General features: G+C 42.2%; 1 protein-coding gene across 1 annotated transcript in view; it reads right to left on the bottom strand.

Annotated features, from left to right (window-relative positions):
• Positions 1 to 3932, bottom strand: part of TMEM181 (transmembrane protein 181) — a 73931-nt gene extending 69999 nt beyond the window's left edge. The window contains exon 1 of the mRNA XM_027056538.2: positions 3683 to 3932. Coding sequence (XP_026912339.1) covers positions 3683 to 3813 — 131 coding nt within the window. The 5' untranslated portion in view covers positions 3814 to 3932. The remainder of the gene's footprint in view (positions 1 to 3682) is intronic.
• Between the last annotated feature and the right edge of the window lie 11923 nt (positions 3933 to 15855).

Consider the following 15855-nt stretch of genomic DNA (forward strand, 5'->3'; position numbering starts at 1 on the left):
CACCAGTGAACTACAGCGATTACTCCCAAAGCCAGGGAGTTGGCAAAGGGTAGAGTTGAGACTTAGACCCAGGATTCAGACTCAGCTTACATGGTGCCGACTCCCCCTTTCCTATCGGGCTGTACCGCTGTCATCTCTCAGTTTGTGCAAATGACTAAGAGTCCTTTGATAACGTGACTGCCATTTTTCAATGATGCCAAATCATGTAGCCAATATGCAAACAGTCATGGCATCTAATGGAGGGACCAACCATCTTTTGAAAATGGGCATTAGCAGCTGTCTTCCTTGCTGTACCCTATTACAAGGAAACTGTCAGCCACATGAAGCAAGGCCCAGTCCTCCAGGGGAAAAAGGAAGGGTGCCTTTTAATCATAAATCACTAATGAGGAAACAAAGGCAGTGAGAAAAGCAGGAGCAAAAATTATAGTAGCAAGTTCATCTTCCAGCTAAGCAGATGCAGGAGCTGTGACTATCAGCTTCCCAACTTAGAAGCTCAAGAATATTTCGCCTAGTTTTGTAAAGGTACAACCCATTGATATAAAAATCCAGTGGAGCAATGGAAGATAGATCAATGACCTAAAACATCGCCTCACTATAAACCAGTCTTCATGATTCAGCCTCACTGCTCTGCCAACACACAATATTGTCAAGCATTCTGTAGTTGACTTGTTCTCATAGCAGGGGGACAGAATTCACCACTTTCCCCTTCCAACCATGGTAAATTCGTGGTCTTCAAGATCCAAATCAACTGGTGGAGTTGTTCCTGAAGCATAGATTCAGATGCTTGCTGTAGGACAGGCAGCCGAACTGCTCATTTCACTCCCCCCACTTAAAGCCTTCAATGGCTTCCCACTGGAATTCTAATGAAATTCACACTTCTCGGTCTAACATTCAAGGCTAAATATGACCTGGCCCTACCTGTTTTTCTGACCATGCTGGTCTTCTGTCTATTCCTTAAATACACAGTAGTCCCCCCTTATCTGTGGTTTTGCTTTCTGTGGCCGCTTCAGTTACCTGCAGATAATCCTGCCTCTGATATATGGTCAGCAGGTCCATAGTAGCCTAATGTCACATCACAAAGCCTATGTCATTCACCTTACTGCATTTCACCACATCGGCGCGTTGTCATCTCACATCATCACAAGAAGGGTGAGTACAGTACAGTAAAATATTTTGAGAGAGACTACATTCACACAATCTTGATTATATTATGATTGTACTATTTAATTTTTAGTTGTTGTTAATCTCTTACTGAGCCTAATTTATAAATTAAACTCTACTGGGGCACCTGCGTGGCTCAGTCGGTTAAGCATCTAACTCTTGATTTCAGCTCAGATCATGTCATGGTTTGTGAAATCAAGTCCCCCATTGGGTGCCATACTAACAGCATGGAGCCTGCTTGGGATTCTCTCTCTCCCTTGCTCTCTGCCTCTCCCCAACTCTCTCTCTCACTCTTTCTCTCAAAAATAAATAAACTTTAAAAAATAAATCAATTAGGGGAGCCTGGGTGGCTCAGTTGGTTAAGTGTCTGACTTCGGCTCAGGTCATGATCTCACAATTCAGAAGTTCAAGCCCCACGTAGGGTTCTGTGTTGACAGCTGGGAGCCTGGAGCCTGCTTTGGATTCTGTGTCTCCCTCTCTCTCTGCCCCTCTCCCGCTCATGCTCTGTCTTTCTCTCAAAAATAAACATTAAAAAAAAAAGAAAGAAATTTTAAAAATTAATTAAACCTTATCATAGGTATGTATGTATAGGAAAAAACAGTATGTCTAGGATTCAGTACTATCTGTGGTTTCACTGGGGGTCTTAGAACATAACACTTGCAGAGTAGAGGGGCCTACTATACCGTGTTTATATGGCCTCAGGGACATATACTCCCTCTTCTGGAACTTTCCTCCTTAGCTCATTGTCTAGTGAGCAACTCATTCTTCATTCTTAGTCAAATGTCACCTTCTCTAAAAGCCTTCTCCATTATCTTCTCTGAAGTGGCACCCCCATTGCTCCTTATCATGGCACCTGGTTTATTATCTTGCTAGCCCTCATTACAATATGTAATCATTTGTTTATTACCTATAAGCTCCACGGTATCAGGGACCCTGTATCTCTAACACCCAGAATGGTAGCAGGAACACAAGAGTTAACTCGATGACTACTCATTGAATAAATGGGTGAATGAACAAAAGATGATCCAATTGTGAATTAACCAGTGGTGTGGCTTTGTTCTCTTCTCTGCTACCTGAATTAAGACCATTTAGCTATTCACTACATCCCTTGCCAAAGAAATGTTCCCAAGAAAATAAATACAGAGAAAAAAAATAGAGTGGTGAGAAATTAGTAGAAAAGGAAACTGGAATATTCATCAAACATAAGATTGAAAACTACCTGGGTTTTGTTGATTTGTTTGTTTTTACCATACTGTCAGGTCTCCCGGGGGGCTGCATTAGACAGATTGTGAGTCTCATCCAGAGACTCACCACAGGGATCACTTATCTTTTAAATGGGCTTTTCCACTCAGTAATTCTGTGACCAATGTATCAGTCAGCAATATATTGCTGATTAGCCCCTGGGAAGCCATTGGACTTTTGAAAAGGTCTGATGATAAGTGTGATATATGTGTTTCTAGCACATATATGGCTATTAGGGCCTGTTGTGAAAAAATGACTATCACCCCTTCAAAGATAGCTGTGCGGTACAACTTCCATCCTTAAGCACATAGTGAGTACATCATCCGTTGAATTTTCGCCTCCTCACAAACCTTCTGGTTCAAGCTACCCATTTTACAGATGAGGAAGCTTGCAAAGCAAAGTCAGCAGATAACTTTTTCAGGGTCACAGAGCTAGTTAGTAACAAAACCACCCTAGGGCCCCAGACTCCAGACTCCAGACGGGGTTCTTGCATGACAGCACAACACATCAGCTAAGTCCACTCGCTAACGATGGACATGGTTTCCCATCAGAAGAGCAAGGGGCCACTGCCCTGCTGCAGGGCTCTACCAGCCCTCCTAGCTGTCACCTTAGCTACACGGAGAGGGTGCCAGAGATGAACACTGACAAGCCCAAACCAACAACTCCTTGGGGTTGCCAACCATGACCTCCCACAGCATCTTCAGCAAGGTGCTGCTTAGCCCTGAGGCCATCTGCCCCCAACGCTCAGGAACATCCCAGCCTCAGAGATTTTCACCAAAGCCCAGGGGCCTGAGTAGCTCAAAAGAGAGGCCAAGGCCCTCCCTGCCTGACGCTGGAGGGGGAGTGATCCTCTCCCCAAACCCGGACTCAGCGAGGCCTGAGCAAGACCGTGGGGGCGGTAGGCCTGCGGGTGGGGGGTGGGAGGGGATGACAGGATGGGAGGAAGAGAGGGAGGAGCAAAGCAGGGACGAAAGCCCGTGGGTCCCCTTCTCCGGATTTGAGAGTCTCGGCTCAGGTTTCTAGGGGATGGCTATACAGCTCTTTACCCCGGCTCCCCGATCGCAGCCAGAATCCACAGACCTGCCCCATTTCCGCCCCTCCTCCCACTACTCGACACGCGCCGGGGTGAGGTGGCGGCCCAGGGGCTGGACCCTGCCAGGCCGGGAGCGCAGCCCGGTTCCCGGACTAGGGGGGCGGGGGCGGGGGCGGGGGCTGCCCGAAGCCCGGGGTCCGCGCCGCCTCCCCGTAGCCCGGCCGGCGGGGGCCCGCCCGCCCCTACCTGTAGTAGCGGTCATCTCTGAAAGGCGTGAGGTCCTCCTTCAGCTCGCGGTACGCCTCCTGGAGCCGCTTGCACAGGTGCTTGAGCTCGCTGCAGAGCGGGGGCTCGAAGGCAGGGTACTCGGCGTCCATGCCCGTGCCGCGCCCGCCGTCCCGGCGCCGAGCCCTGCGTCCCCTCCTCCCGCCGCTCCGCCCTTTGTATTGCTTCCTTCGTCCCTCTCTCTTCCCTGCTCCGGGGATCGGGGGCTGCCAGCGCACTGGGCGGGACCGAGAAGGAGGAGGAGCAGGTGGCGGGGGAAGTGGGGAGGGGGCGCGGGGGGAGGTGGGGCGGGGCGACACGAGGGGAGCCGGCCCCTGCGGGGCTGCCGATGGGATCCGCTGCCGAGCCGCGGGGGCCTAAGGAGGGGTGGGTGCCGCGCCCATCGGCCGCCGCCCAGGGAGAAGGAGCCAAGGGGGAGATCCAACACAAGGTCATCTGCCGCCCAGGACAAAAATATGAAGGGCCATCCTCTCTGCTGCTCGTGTTGGGAAAGGGGAGAAACTGGAGGTGACAGAAAAAAAGGAAAATGGGGCTTGGAGACGGACCGAACAGGTCAAAGGCTGGAGCCTGCTCCACGTTCAGCACCATGGACAGCTCCAGACTGCTTTCCCCTCCCCCCACCACCCTCCCTGGGTTCTGCTTGGCCTAATGCAAAAACATTTAAAACCAAGCCCATTCTGGTTATGTCATAATAAATATTTTTTAACGATAAACGAATGTGTCCAAATGAGATGCCTCTTCCCACACGTTCTATAACCACGGGATCTGGGGGTGGGGGGAGGCAAGGGAGTTTCTCATCCTCTACAAGCTGAACACTAGAATATAAAATAGAAGCTCACAAATTAACACATCTTCCGTGGGACTAGTTATCTAAAGATGGTGATGGTGTCATCTCTTGTGAATTTTCACAATAATAAGTGAAGAAGCAACTGTTCCTCATGAGGTCGGTGCATTTCCACCTGAATTCAGGACAGGTTTACACACAAGGTTTATCTTTTTTATGTATTGGGAAACATTTTGCAAATATACATTTTGGGCCACCACTTGCACTACTGAATATAAATTATAGAATACAGGTCCCCGGAATCTGTATTTTTCAAAGCTCCCCAGGTGACTCTAACCATCACTCCTTTACATATTCTCAGAATTCCCATGTTATGCTCTAATTTCACCCACTCTTCCATGCTCTTTTTTTATAAAACATTTTTATTTTTAAACAATCTCGACTGAGCCAGCCGGGCGGCCCTATCCCCATGTTTTATTTCCTCCTTCCCCTTAGATTTTGGAACAATGTTTTGTCTGCTAGGCAAGCTCTCTTGTCAAGTCTTGCAAACATTCCCATAACTTCTGATTATCCTGTACCCTGCACAGTTCAGTTTTAGCCTTAATTTGTTAACATCTCATGTATTTAAAAATTTGTATTTAATAATCTCTGGGGGGCAAAGAATAGAGCTCAGAACTGGCTATACCCAAAATACAGTGCAGAAAGACACTCTAAGAAGAGGGCTTCAGAAAGCATACATGCTGATTTGTTTTCTGAAATGAGATAGGGATGAGACCAGCATCTGCCACATTTCAAATATTTTATAACTGGCTACAGAGAGTTTCTCACTGGGGGAAATATTAATCAACCTCGAAGATACACCAGAACACTTAAAAATCCTCTGGGAAGACTTCCTAACTTCTCCAGCCTCAGCCTTTTTTTCCCTTTGAACCACAGTAGTCCTTGGAAGACAATGCAAAAACTCTGACTCCAAAATTATGGGGTACTAACTTATTTTGTTACCTCTTTCACCACAAAGAGCTAACACTGCTAGATAAAATATGACATGTACACACCTGCATTTTATATAATATTGTAAATGTTATGCACAGTTGAGCCATAGAGTGTACTACAATTACTTTTCCTTTTCTACACATTTTATTTCCTCTAGAATTAGCCAGGTCTTTTTTATTACTTAGTTGCCTATGTACTAATCTGTAATTCAACCTCAGGTCCTCCCAAAATTGCCTAACTCCACTCTTGAGATATTCAAATACATTATGCATTCTATCAATTTCATCTTTGAGAAATCTCTTCTTAGCCTTCTGACCGGTTCTGGACCGGTTGCCCTATGCCTGGTGCACGATTGTTATCTAAGCAATCTCTCCACCATCACCCTGAGGATTCTCTTCCCTCATCTGTTTGGATCCCACGTCTTTCTCTTTATTGATGAAGCATATCTTGGAAGTGCTTGGAAGCTCCACGACGTCACTTTCTCTGCATCCTGTAAGTCAAAGCAGTGTAGGTCCAGTCCAGATTCATGGGAGTTAACATGATTCAACCCCTTGATAGCAGTAACATCATGCTCAAAAGAGAGGAGGGGAATTATGTGGGGCTATCTTTGAAGATTATCTTTTATTCCCATTTCAGCACAGTTTAGCTGCCCATGATTGTGGCCAGTGTGTCCCAGTCCAGATACCCTCTATTACATAGTCCTAGGGAATCAATCTCTAGTTTCCTGCTTTCCAGTTAGAGAATGACAATTGCTTAGTTGCACAGAGTGGAAAAAGATTGGGAAATTTAGCTCCTTCTCAGACTCTTGATCTATCCTTCTGGTTTTTAACTGAGGTACAACAAATATAAGATGTGCAATTTTATGTGTATAGATTACCCAAATTTTATATCGTATTTATGTATGTAACCACCACCCACATGAAGATATAGGACACCCCAGGAGGCTCTGTCTTGTCCTCTTCCAGCCACCCCTCTCCCAGTGGTAACCACTATTCTGGCTTCTGTCACCATAAATATTTTTTTTAATATTAGATGAATAGAATCATATAGTCTGAATTTTTCTGAGTTTGGCTTTGTTTACTGAATATGATGTCTGTGAAATTTTTTATGTTGTTTCATATAGCAAGGAGTTCATCTCCTTGGTTAAATTTATTCCCAGGTATTTATTATTTTGATGTAATTGTAAGTGGGATTATTTTCTTAATTTCTCTTTCTGTTACTTCATTATTAGTCTATAAAAATGCAGTAGATTTCTGGGGCACCTGGGTGGTTCAGTTGGTTGAGCGTCTGACTCTTGGTTTTTGGCTCAGGTCACGGTTTCATGGTTCCTGGGATCAAGCCTTGTGTCGGGCTTTGCACTGACAGTCTAAAGCCGGCTTGGGATTCTCTCTTTCCCTCTGTCTCTGCCCCTCCCCTGCTCATTCTCTTTCTCTCGCTCAAAATAAATATTTTCTTAAAACGCAGATTTCTGTATAATAAGTTTGTATCTGCAATTTTACTGAACTCCTTTATTAGTTCTAATAGTTTTTTAGTGGAGTCTTTAGGGTTTTCTATATACAGTATCATGTCATCTGCAAATACTGACAGTTTTACTTCTACCTTACCAATTTGGATGCCTATATTTTTTTCGTGTCTGATTGTTGTGGTTATGTTCATTAAAAAAAAGTAAGAGTAGATATCCTTGTCTTGTTCCTGATCTTAGAGAAAAAGTTTTCAGTTCTTCCCAATGAGTATGTTAGCTGTGTATTTTTCAGATAAGGCCTTTATTATGATGAGGTATGTTCCTTCTAAACCCACTTTGTTGACAGTTTTATCATAAACATATGTTAAATTTTGTCAGATATTTTTTCCTGCATCTGTTGAGGTGATCATATGCTTTTTATCATTTATTTTGTTAATGTGGTGTATCACACTGATTTATTTGCAGATATTGAACCAGCCTTGCATCCCTGGAATAAATAGTACTTGATATTTATCATTGAACTGGGTTTGCTAATATTTTGTTGAGGACTTCTGCATCTACGTTCAGCACGGATATTGGCCTGTAGTTTTCTTTGTTGTTGTTGTGGTTGTTGTTGTGTCTTTGCCTGGTTTCAGTATCAGGGTAATGCTGGCCTCACAGAATGAATTTCAAAGTTGTCCTTCTTCTGCTATTTTTTGGAATTTTTTGAGAAGGATAGATATTAGCTCTTCTTTAAATGTTTGGTAGAATACATCTGTAAAGACATTTGTTCTGGATTTTTGTTTGTTCAGAGTTGATTACTGATCAATTTTGTTATTAGTAAACAATTTGTTTAAATTTTCTATTTCTTCCTGACTCAGTCTCAGAAGATTGTATGTTTCCAGGAATTTACCCATTTATACTAGTTTGCTCAAATTGTTGGCATATAACTTTTCATATAGTCTCTTATAATCCTTTATATTTCTATCATGTCAGTTGTTACTTCTCATTCCTTTCTGATTTGAGTGCTTTCTCTTTTTTTCTCGGTAAGTCTGGTTAAAGGTTTACCAATTTTGTTTACCTTTTCAAAGAACCAACTCTTGGTTTCATTGATCTTTTATATCTTTTTTTGTCACTGTTTTATTTATTTCTGTTCTAATCTTTATTGTTTCCTTCTCCTACTAACTTTGGTTTTTGTTTGTTCTTGATGTAGGCCGGTTATCACTATAAACATCCCTCTTAAAATTGCTTCTGCTGCATTCCAAAGATTTTGAACCATTGTGTTTCCATTTTCACTCGTCTTCAGGTATGTTTAAAATTTCTTCTTTGATTTCTTCACTGACTCATTGGTTGTTTAGTAACATGGTGTTTAGCCTCCACATGTTTATGTTTTTTCCAGTTTTTTTTTCTTAACATGCAATTCTTTGCTCTTCAAAGAAACCATGCAATGCTTCTTATTTTTCTGGCTCTTAAATGAGATATTCCCTGGATATACTACTAATGGTAGTTTTATTACCAACAACTATAATAACAGAACCATTTTATTGAGCACATAACATGTGCTAGACACTGTGATAAGCACTTGATGGTATTGTCATACACCGCAATCCCAGAAGTTTTAAGAGATAGTGTATTAGTCAGGTTCTCCAAAGAGAGAGAGAAAGAGAGAGAGGGAGAGAGAGATAATAGATAGATAGATGATAGATAGATAGATAGATAGATAGATAGATAGATAGATAATAGATGATACATAGAAGATAAATAGATAGACAGACAGACAGATAGATGATGAGGAATTGGTTCATGTGATTATGGAGACTGAGAAGTCCCACAATTTGCCTGTAAGCTGGGGATCCAGGAAAGCCAGTGGTGTGATTCCAGTTCTAGTCCAAAGGCCTACAAACCAAGAAAGCCAATGGTATAAGTCCAAGTATGAGGGTCAGAGAAGATAAGATGTCCCAGCTCAAATAGTGAGTCAGAAAAATGGGGCAAATTCTTCCTTTCTCTGATTTCTACTCTATTCAGGTTTTCAGCAGATTGGATGACACCTACCCACATTGGGGAGGGGAATGTACTTTACTAAGCCCACCGATTCAAGTGCTAATCTCATCCAGAAATAATATTTAATTTGGACACCCCATGGCCAGTCAAAGATGCATAAAATTAACCATTACAGGTGACTATACTGTTGTCACCTTTTCAAAATAATTGATGCACAGAGGGGTTGAATATATGTACATAATTCCAGAGCAAGTAATATGAATGGTATTTGATCCCAGATGTGTCTAAAATCAGAAAATTCACTTTTACTCAATATATGGTACAGTGTCTACTGAGGTACCCCATTAAAGACCAACTGTTTGGAGAGTGAGGTATTGTAGCTCTATTAAAAAAAAACAGCTCTGTTTCCCTGATTTCATGTAGCATCATGCAATCCATTGAAGATACATCTTATATTTAAGGACAAATAAGGCTAAAACTTCTAGAGTGTTGTTAATAGATAGTAATATTCATGCATATATATTCATGAATAGTTGTATTTATGTCCTCCAGCCTGCCAGTTTCATGCTAGTGCCTCCTACTGACCAAATATGACGGGAAGCCAGATCAAGGGAGCCCAGGTGATGTAGTCCATAGACATCAGCCTTCTGGGACACAGAACTAGACAGCAGAGAAGGGAGGTACATGGATCTGGGGAGGGAGGCAAAGAGAGAATGGCCAGCACACCCTGCTCACAGAATTTTCCTCCAGTGTCAGTAATCCATGAAGTTGGCTGCTTGATGGTAGAGTCCATACAAGAGAATAAAACCAAGCCCCAAGCACAGCTTCAGCTCAGAGGGAAGAGTGTTAGTTAATCCAGGGTAGCTGGGGGCTCCGGGGAGAGTTGTTCCCTGTCACAGACTTGTGCTAAAGCTTTTGAAGATGAGGCTTATGAACCATTGAATACAACACTAGATCAACACTGTAAAGGATAAGGAAATTGAGGCCCAACATGATTAAGCCATTAATACAATAGCACACTTGGTAGCAGAGTGGGAGCGAGACCCCATCCTCCTGTCTCCTGAGGCAGAGTCATTTGCCCATCTTTTTCTGAAAAGGACTCAAGGCATGTCTAGTCCTGTAAGACTATCACCATCACTAGACACTTCTGGAAATCTTACACAAAGCCATGATTTTTTTCAAAGCTTCCTTCACATTTAATTTTAACACAATTTCAGCTACAAGCAACATAAAAATGACTCATGTCTTATAACGAAATTAACAGTGGTGCTTTGTGGTAAACTAGCCACATCAGGGAAATCTTATCTACCCGTGTTTTATAGAAGGACTAGCACTCTGGCTTGCAGCTGGAATCACTGAGAGACTGGTGGGCAGGGAGGTGATGTGGGAATTGCTACCACCCACTCAGCTGTCAGGGAGGCCCCGTGGTTACCTTGTTATAGGAAAGGGCAGCATTCTGAGGTAAGTGTGTTGTGCCCAGATGAGCTTTCACGGAAAGCATACAAAAATGACTGAAATAGCATTGGTCTAGCTATGTTTTGACTGGTCATTTGTAAGTAATAAATTTGAAATATCTAGATCAATAAAAATGTCCTTCCACCAAAGCTCAATATAAGTGCCATCAAGCCAGTTTGTCCTTACACAGCTGAGACTCAGACACTGATTCATGAAGATCACATGCTCTGATTTCACCACTTTTGCCAAGTGAGATTCTGGGCTCAGATATGAGTCACATCAAACACATGAAGTTCCCTGGCTTCGTGGTTTGCTGATCATTTGTCATCAACCATCACCAACCCTCTAATGCCATCCATCAAGTGAAATGCCCAAGCCACTCATGGGAATCCAGAGGTGGCTGCACCAATAACATTGGACAATAGATACATCTTGATCTTTCTATTGAGCATAGGGGCAGAATTGGGTACTTACTTTCATTTTAATCTTAGTAAACATTATATACCACACAATAAGAGATACTATAAATTCAAAATTGAGTAAGAATCAGTTCATGCCCACTAGGGATTCATAGTCTAGTGGGGAACACATGTGCAAACAGGTCCAAGCAATATGACTAAGACTACAGTGGAAGTAAGTTCAGGGTACATGAATTGAGAAAGACTTCACAGAGGAGTTCATGCCTGTGTTGAAAAATGAGGAATGGAGGGTTCACTGAGTGGAAAAGAGGAGGAGAAATTCCAAACAAGGGGGACAGTATATACAGAGCTCATGTGAGGGCAAAGTGTTTAGGAGCCAGTAATAATTCAGCATGGCTGGACTACAGAATTTGCTTCAGAGTGGCAAGAGTTGAGTCTGGTCGTGTAGGCAGAGGACACACCATAAAGGACCTCTTTGATTATGATAAGGAGTTTGAGCTTTGTCCTGAATGCAGTGGGAGCCATTTAAGGACTTTGGGGCAGGAGAGTGACTGGACTAAGTGAGTTTTAGAAAGAAGGTTTCTGGGGAGCAGGAGAGCAGAATAGAGGTAAAGACATTATGAAGTAGGAGGCTGTCACAATTGTCCAGGTAAGAAGTGATGTTGGCCAGAACCAGCATGCGGTGGCAGTGGGATGGAATGCAGGGGATAATCATTGTCAAGACTTTTATTTTATTTAATTTTAATTTTAATTTTAATTTTATTTTATTTTGTTGAGAGAGAAAGCTCATGAGCAGGGGAGAGGTGAGGGGGAGAGAGAATCCCAAGCAGTCTCCACACTCAATGTGGAGCCCAACACAGGGCTCAATGTCACAACTCTGGAATCATGACCTGAACTGAAATCAAGAATTGGATGCTCAACTAACTGAGCCACCCAGGTGCTCCATTGTCAAGACATTTAGATGGTGGAATTTACAAGACTGGAATCTGCGTGGGAAAGGAGAATATATCTGGGGTGATTCATTTATTTGCCTTGGATGACTGATGGTGCACTGCCAATTGTTGGAATGATGGGGACTTTGGCTTTGGGCCTCTGGGCAAGCAGCACTCATGAACTGCACCATAGAGATAGAATTGTGCTTCTAGTTCTCTGAGATCAAGTGCAGATAGTGTGACCTGATGCTCTAGTCCCATCATCTCATCATGGTGAGGCAGTGATAATATACACCTTTAGTAGGCTCAATTTGAAGACAAAGAGACTATTTTTCTTGTGACACATAATATGATTGAGTAGACAATGTATTGAGAGATGTGTTCCTGTTGTCACTTTCAACATTTGGAGAGAGGTCCATTTTCTCTTGTAGGATTGGCAGGGTTCTTCTGCTCCTGCCCTTTGCCCTCCCTGGAGGTTGAGTGGAATCAATGCATTATTCCACTAGAGATCAATGCATTATTCCACTAGAGTCCTCTGTCTGGTCTGGTTCTTCTCAGCCTCATTGTAGACCCCACTTGTCACTATGGAGCATTAGTGACACACATCTTGCTCCAGAGGCTATTGAAGGCACAGGTTCAGTGTGTCTATTCATCGAATGTCTGCACAGACCTATGAGCAGTTGGACAATGAATATGATATCAAGACCCTCAAGCTGTGTGGGCAGCTTGCCCCCGTCCCCACGCTGCTGAGAATTGGCCTCTTGCTTTCATTTGAACTATCACTCCAATCACTGCAGTGGGTCTACTGTTCTCCAGGCCCTGCTGGCATGCCTGAGTCTGCCCTTCTCTCCTCTTCATTAAAAAATAAAGAAAGAAATCCTTTTTTCTTCTCTAGATCTTTTCACCTCTTCCCCTTCTACTTAACTTCTACATCTTGGCTTTTGTACCAGTGTATTTGGCCTTTGTGGCCATTACTAACTAGGTCTTTGTGGTTGTCAAGTCATATTGTGCTATGTATTGTCTGGTCTTTCAGCTGTTTTCTTTTTTTTTTTTTTTTAATGTTCCCGGCTTTATTTTTAATTTTTAATTTACATCCAAATTAGTTAGCATATAGTGAAACAAGGATTTCAGGAGTAAATTCCTTAATGCCCCTTACCCATTTAGCCCATCCCCCCTCCCACAACCCCTCCAGTAACCCTCAGTTTGTTCTCCATATTTATGAGTCTCTTCTGTTCTGTCCTCCTCCCTGTTTTTATATTATTTTTATTTCCCTTCCCTTATGTTCACCTGTTTTGTCTCTTAAAGTCCTTATATGAGTGAAGTCATATGATATTTGTCTTTCTCTGACTGACTAATTTCACTTAGAATAATACCCTCCAGTTCCATCCGTGTAGTTGCAAATGGCAAGATTTCATTCTTTTTGATTGCTGAGTAATACTCCATTGGAGATAGATAGATAGATAGATAGATCACATCTTCTTTATCCATTCACTCATCAATGGACATTTGGGCTCTTTCCATACTTTAGTTATTGTTGGTAGTGCTGCTATAAGCATGGGGGTGCCTGTGTCCAGCACACCTGTATCCCGTGGATAAATGCCTAGTAGTGCAATTGCTGGGTGGTAGGATAGTTCTATTTTTAGTTTTTTGAGGAACCTCCATACTGTTTTCCAGAGTGGCTGCACCAGTTTTCATTCCCATCCTTCAGCTGTTTTCTGCTGGGTGCCTCCCCACCCCCGCCTCAATCCTCTTCTAGCTGTGGAGACAGCTAAATGCCACCTTCAGGTAAGCCTCACAATGCCTTGTGGACCACACTCAGGTCAGTAGCCTGGGGATGTATTACGTTGGACCAGACAGAATTCCCAGTAGTCAATCATTTGACCCTCAAAGAGGACTTTGGTTCATATCAAACTAGCCGAATTGGTTCATTTATAAAGATTAACTCCATGCCCAATTTGTATTGCATACTCCTTCACAGAGGGTCCATTATTTCATCGCAGGAAATAACATGCAGGAGAAAATATTCTTTCTTTTTTCCTAGTCATACATATCTTAGCTCACTGATTAATTTGTGTTATATCTCTGCTGACACTGACACATCAAAATTTAATTCCAGGGATACATATTCTTTTAGCTGCTCATTCATACCCACTTTATCTTGACGCTACAGATGGGCAGTTCATCACTATGAGCCATGGTACATAAACGTTAACCTCAGCATTTGTACTTGGGAACGACCCGCCTCCTTGACACTTTATTGTCTTACCCATAAAGTTCTAGCTATGCCATTGAACACTGACCACCCATTTCATTGAGACTAATCAATGTACAGCTGTTTAATTTGACATTATTTGACACAAGTGTTCTAAGTAAGACTACTTATTAGTATTCTTTGTTTCTGATGCAATAAAAAAATGTATTTCTAGAGGTTGCTAAAAAACAGCAAGTAGCATTATCATTTAACAGCTTTAAATTTCCCTTCCCCGTCTCTCTTTGGCTTTAATTAAGTTATGAACTTACCAAAGTATCTTATTATAGAATGTAGCTAAGCATTTTTTTCTCCCCAGACATGTGCGTTATCTAATTATTTTACAAAAATATAAACTTTACCTCTGAGTCAATTTCTCCCAAAGGAGGGAATACATAAGAAATAAATCCACCTGTATTGCATTTATTCAACAAATATTTATTGAGGCTTACAGGCCTGACACTTTGTAATTGCAGGGAACTGTTCTGGGAGTTGGTATTGGGCTTTTAAAGCAGTTATGCCCTTTTTACTTAATTAAGAGGCAAGAGGTACCTGACTTGAATTGAGCCAGGGCCCCTCCGAGTCATTCCAGCTCCTGGAAGAGACTTCTGCCCATCCTGACAGCTGCAGGCAGGACTAAAGAGGAGGATAGTTGAGGGGCGCCTGGGTGGTGCAGTCGGTTAAGCGTCCGACTTCAGCCAGGTCACGATCTCGCGGTCCGTGAGTTCGAGCCCCGCGTCAGGCTCTGGGCTGATGGCTCGGAGCCTGGAGCCTGTTTCAGATTCTGTGTCTCCCTCTCTCTCTGCTCTGTCCCTCCCCCATTCATGCTCTGTCTCTCTCTGTCCCAAAAATAAATAAACGTTGAAAAAAAAAAAAAAGAGGAGGATAGTTGATAACCCAATTAGTGATTTGTTTCTAGCTGTATAAAAACTTAGGTTAATTTACTTTCTTTCTCCTTTAGCTAGAAACTAAGTGTGAAAAATTCCAGGCCAAGAATAATTTATTACACTAGGTAAAAAATAGGGCTCTAAGAACACTTAAGCATTAGGCTGATCTGCCTATTTTTCTGAGTTAACCCAAAAGAGGAAACTCACACTTCAAGTGATTAAATGCTGGCTAGATGTGATTTGCTTGTCGAAATGCCAATTTCCTAGCAGGAAGGAGAAAGGGAGAAGAGATGAAATGAGCCAGCCATTTCTTAAGTGAAGATGGCCTGTAATTTTCATTTTTGATTTTATCCTTGTCTTATTTGGGTACTGGCTACATGGGGGTTGGCAGGGAGTGTTTCCTCTTAACAGAATATTTCTACAAGTGTTTGAATAAGAGAGGCAGGGTAAGTTACTTGAAAGTTGATGGCACTTCTCACTAAACCTATTTGGCTTGATATTTTCTTTGCAGGAAGCTTTTCTACTAATGATTGCATTTCTACATTTTCAAATCTAATGGCATACAATTGTTTATAGTATTCTTACTCGCTTAACTTTTCAAAGTTTCTATCTGAAGTCACGTCCCATTTCCATTCCTAATATCGTCTATTTGTGCTTTCTCATTTTTCTTCATACACCATGCCAGGTATTTGTCAAATTCATTGATCTTTTCTAAGAACTGACTTTTGATATCATGGGCCTTCTTGAATGTAATTTTGGTTTTTATGTTTATTAAATTCTATTATCTTTGTTTCCTTATCCTTTAAAAAAAAGTTTTCTGTTCCTTTTTTTCCCCCAAATGCCTGAAGATGTGTATTAGCTCCCTAATTTTCATTTTTTTTCTTACATAAAAATAAGCATTTAAGGCTATAAATTTGTCTCCAAGCACCATTTTCATGGCATTTCACAAGTTTTGATTCATTACCATTCAGTTG

This window comes from Acinonyx jubatus, chromosome B2 (assembly GCF_027475565.1).
Source record: "Acinonyx jubatus isolate Ajub_Pintada_27869175 chromosome B2, VMU_Ajub_asm_v1.0, whole genome shotgun sequence".
NCBI classification, from domain to species: Eukaryota; Metazoa; Chordata; class Mammalia; order Carnivora; family Felidae; genus Acinonyx; species Acinonyx jubatus.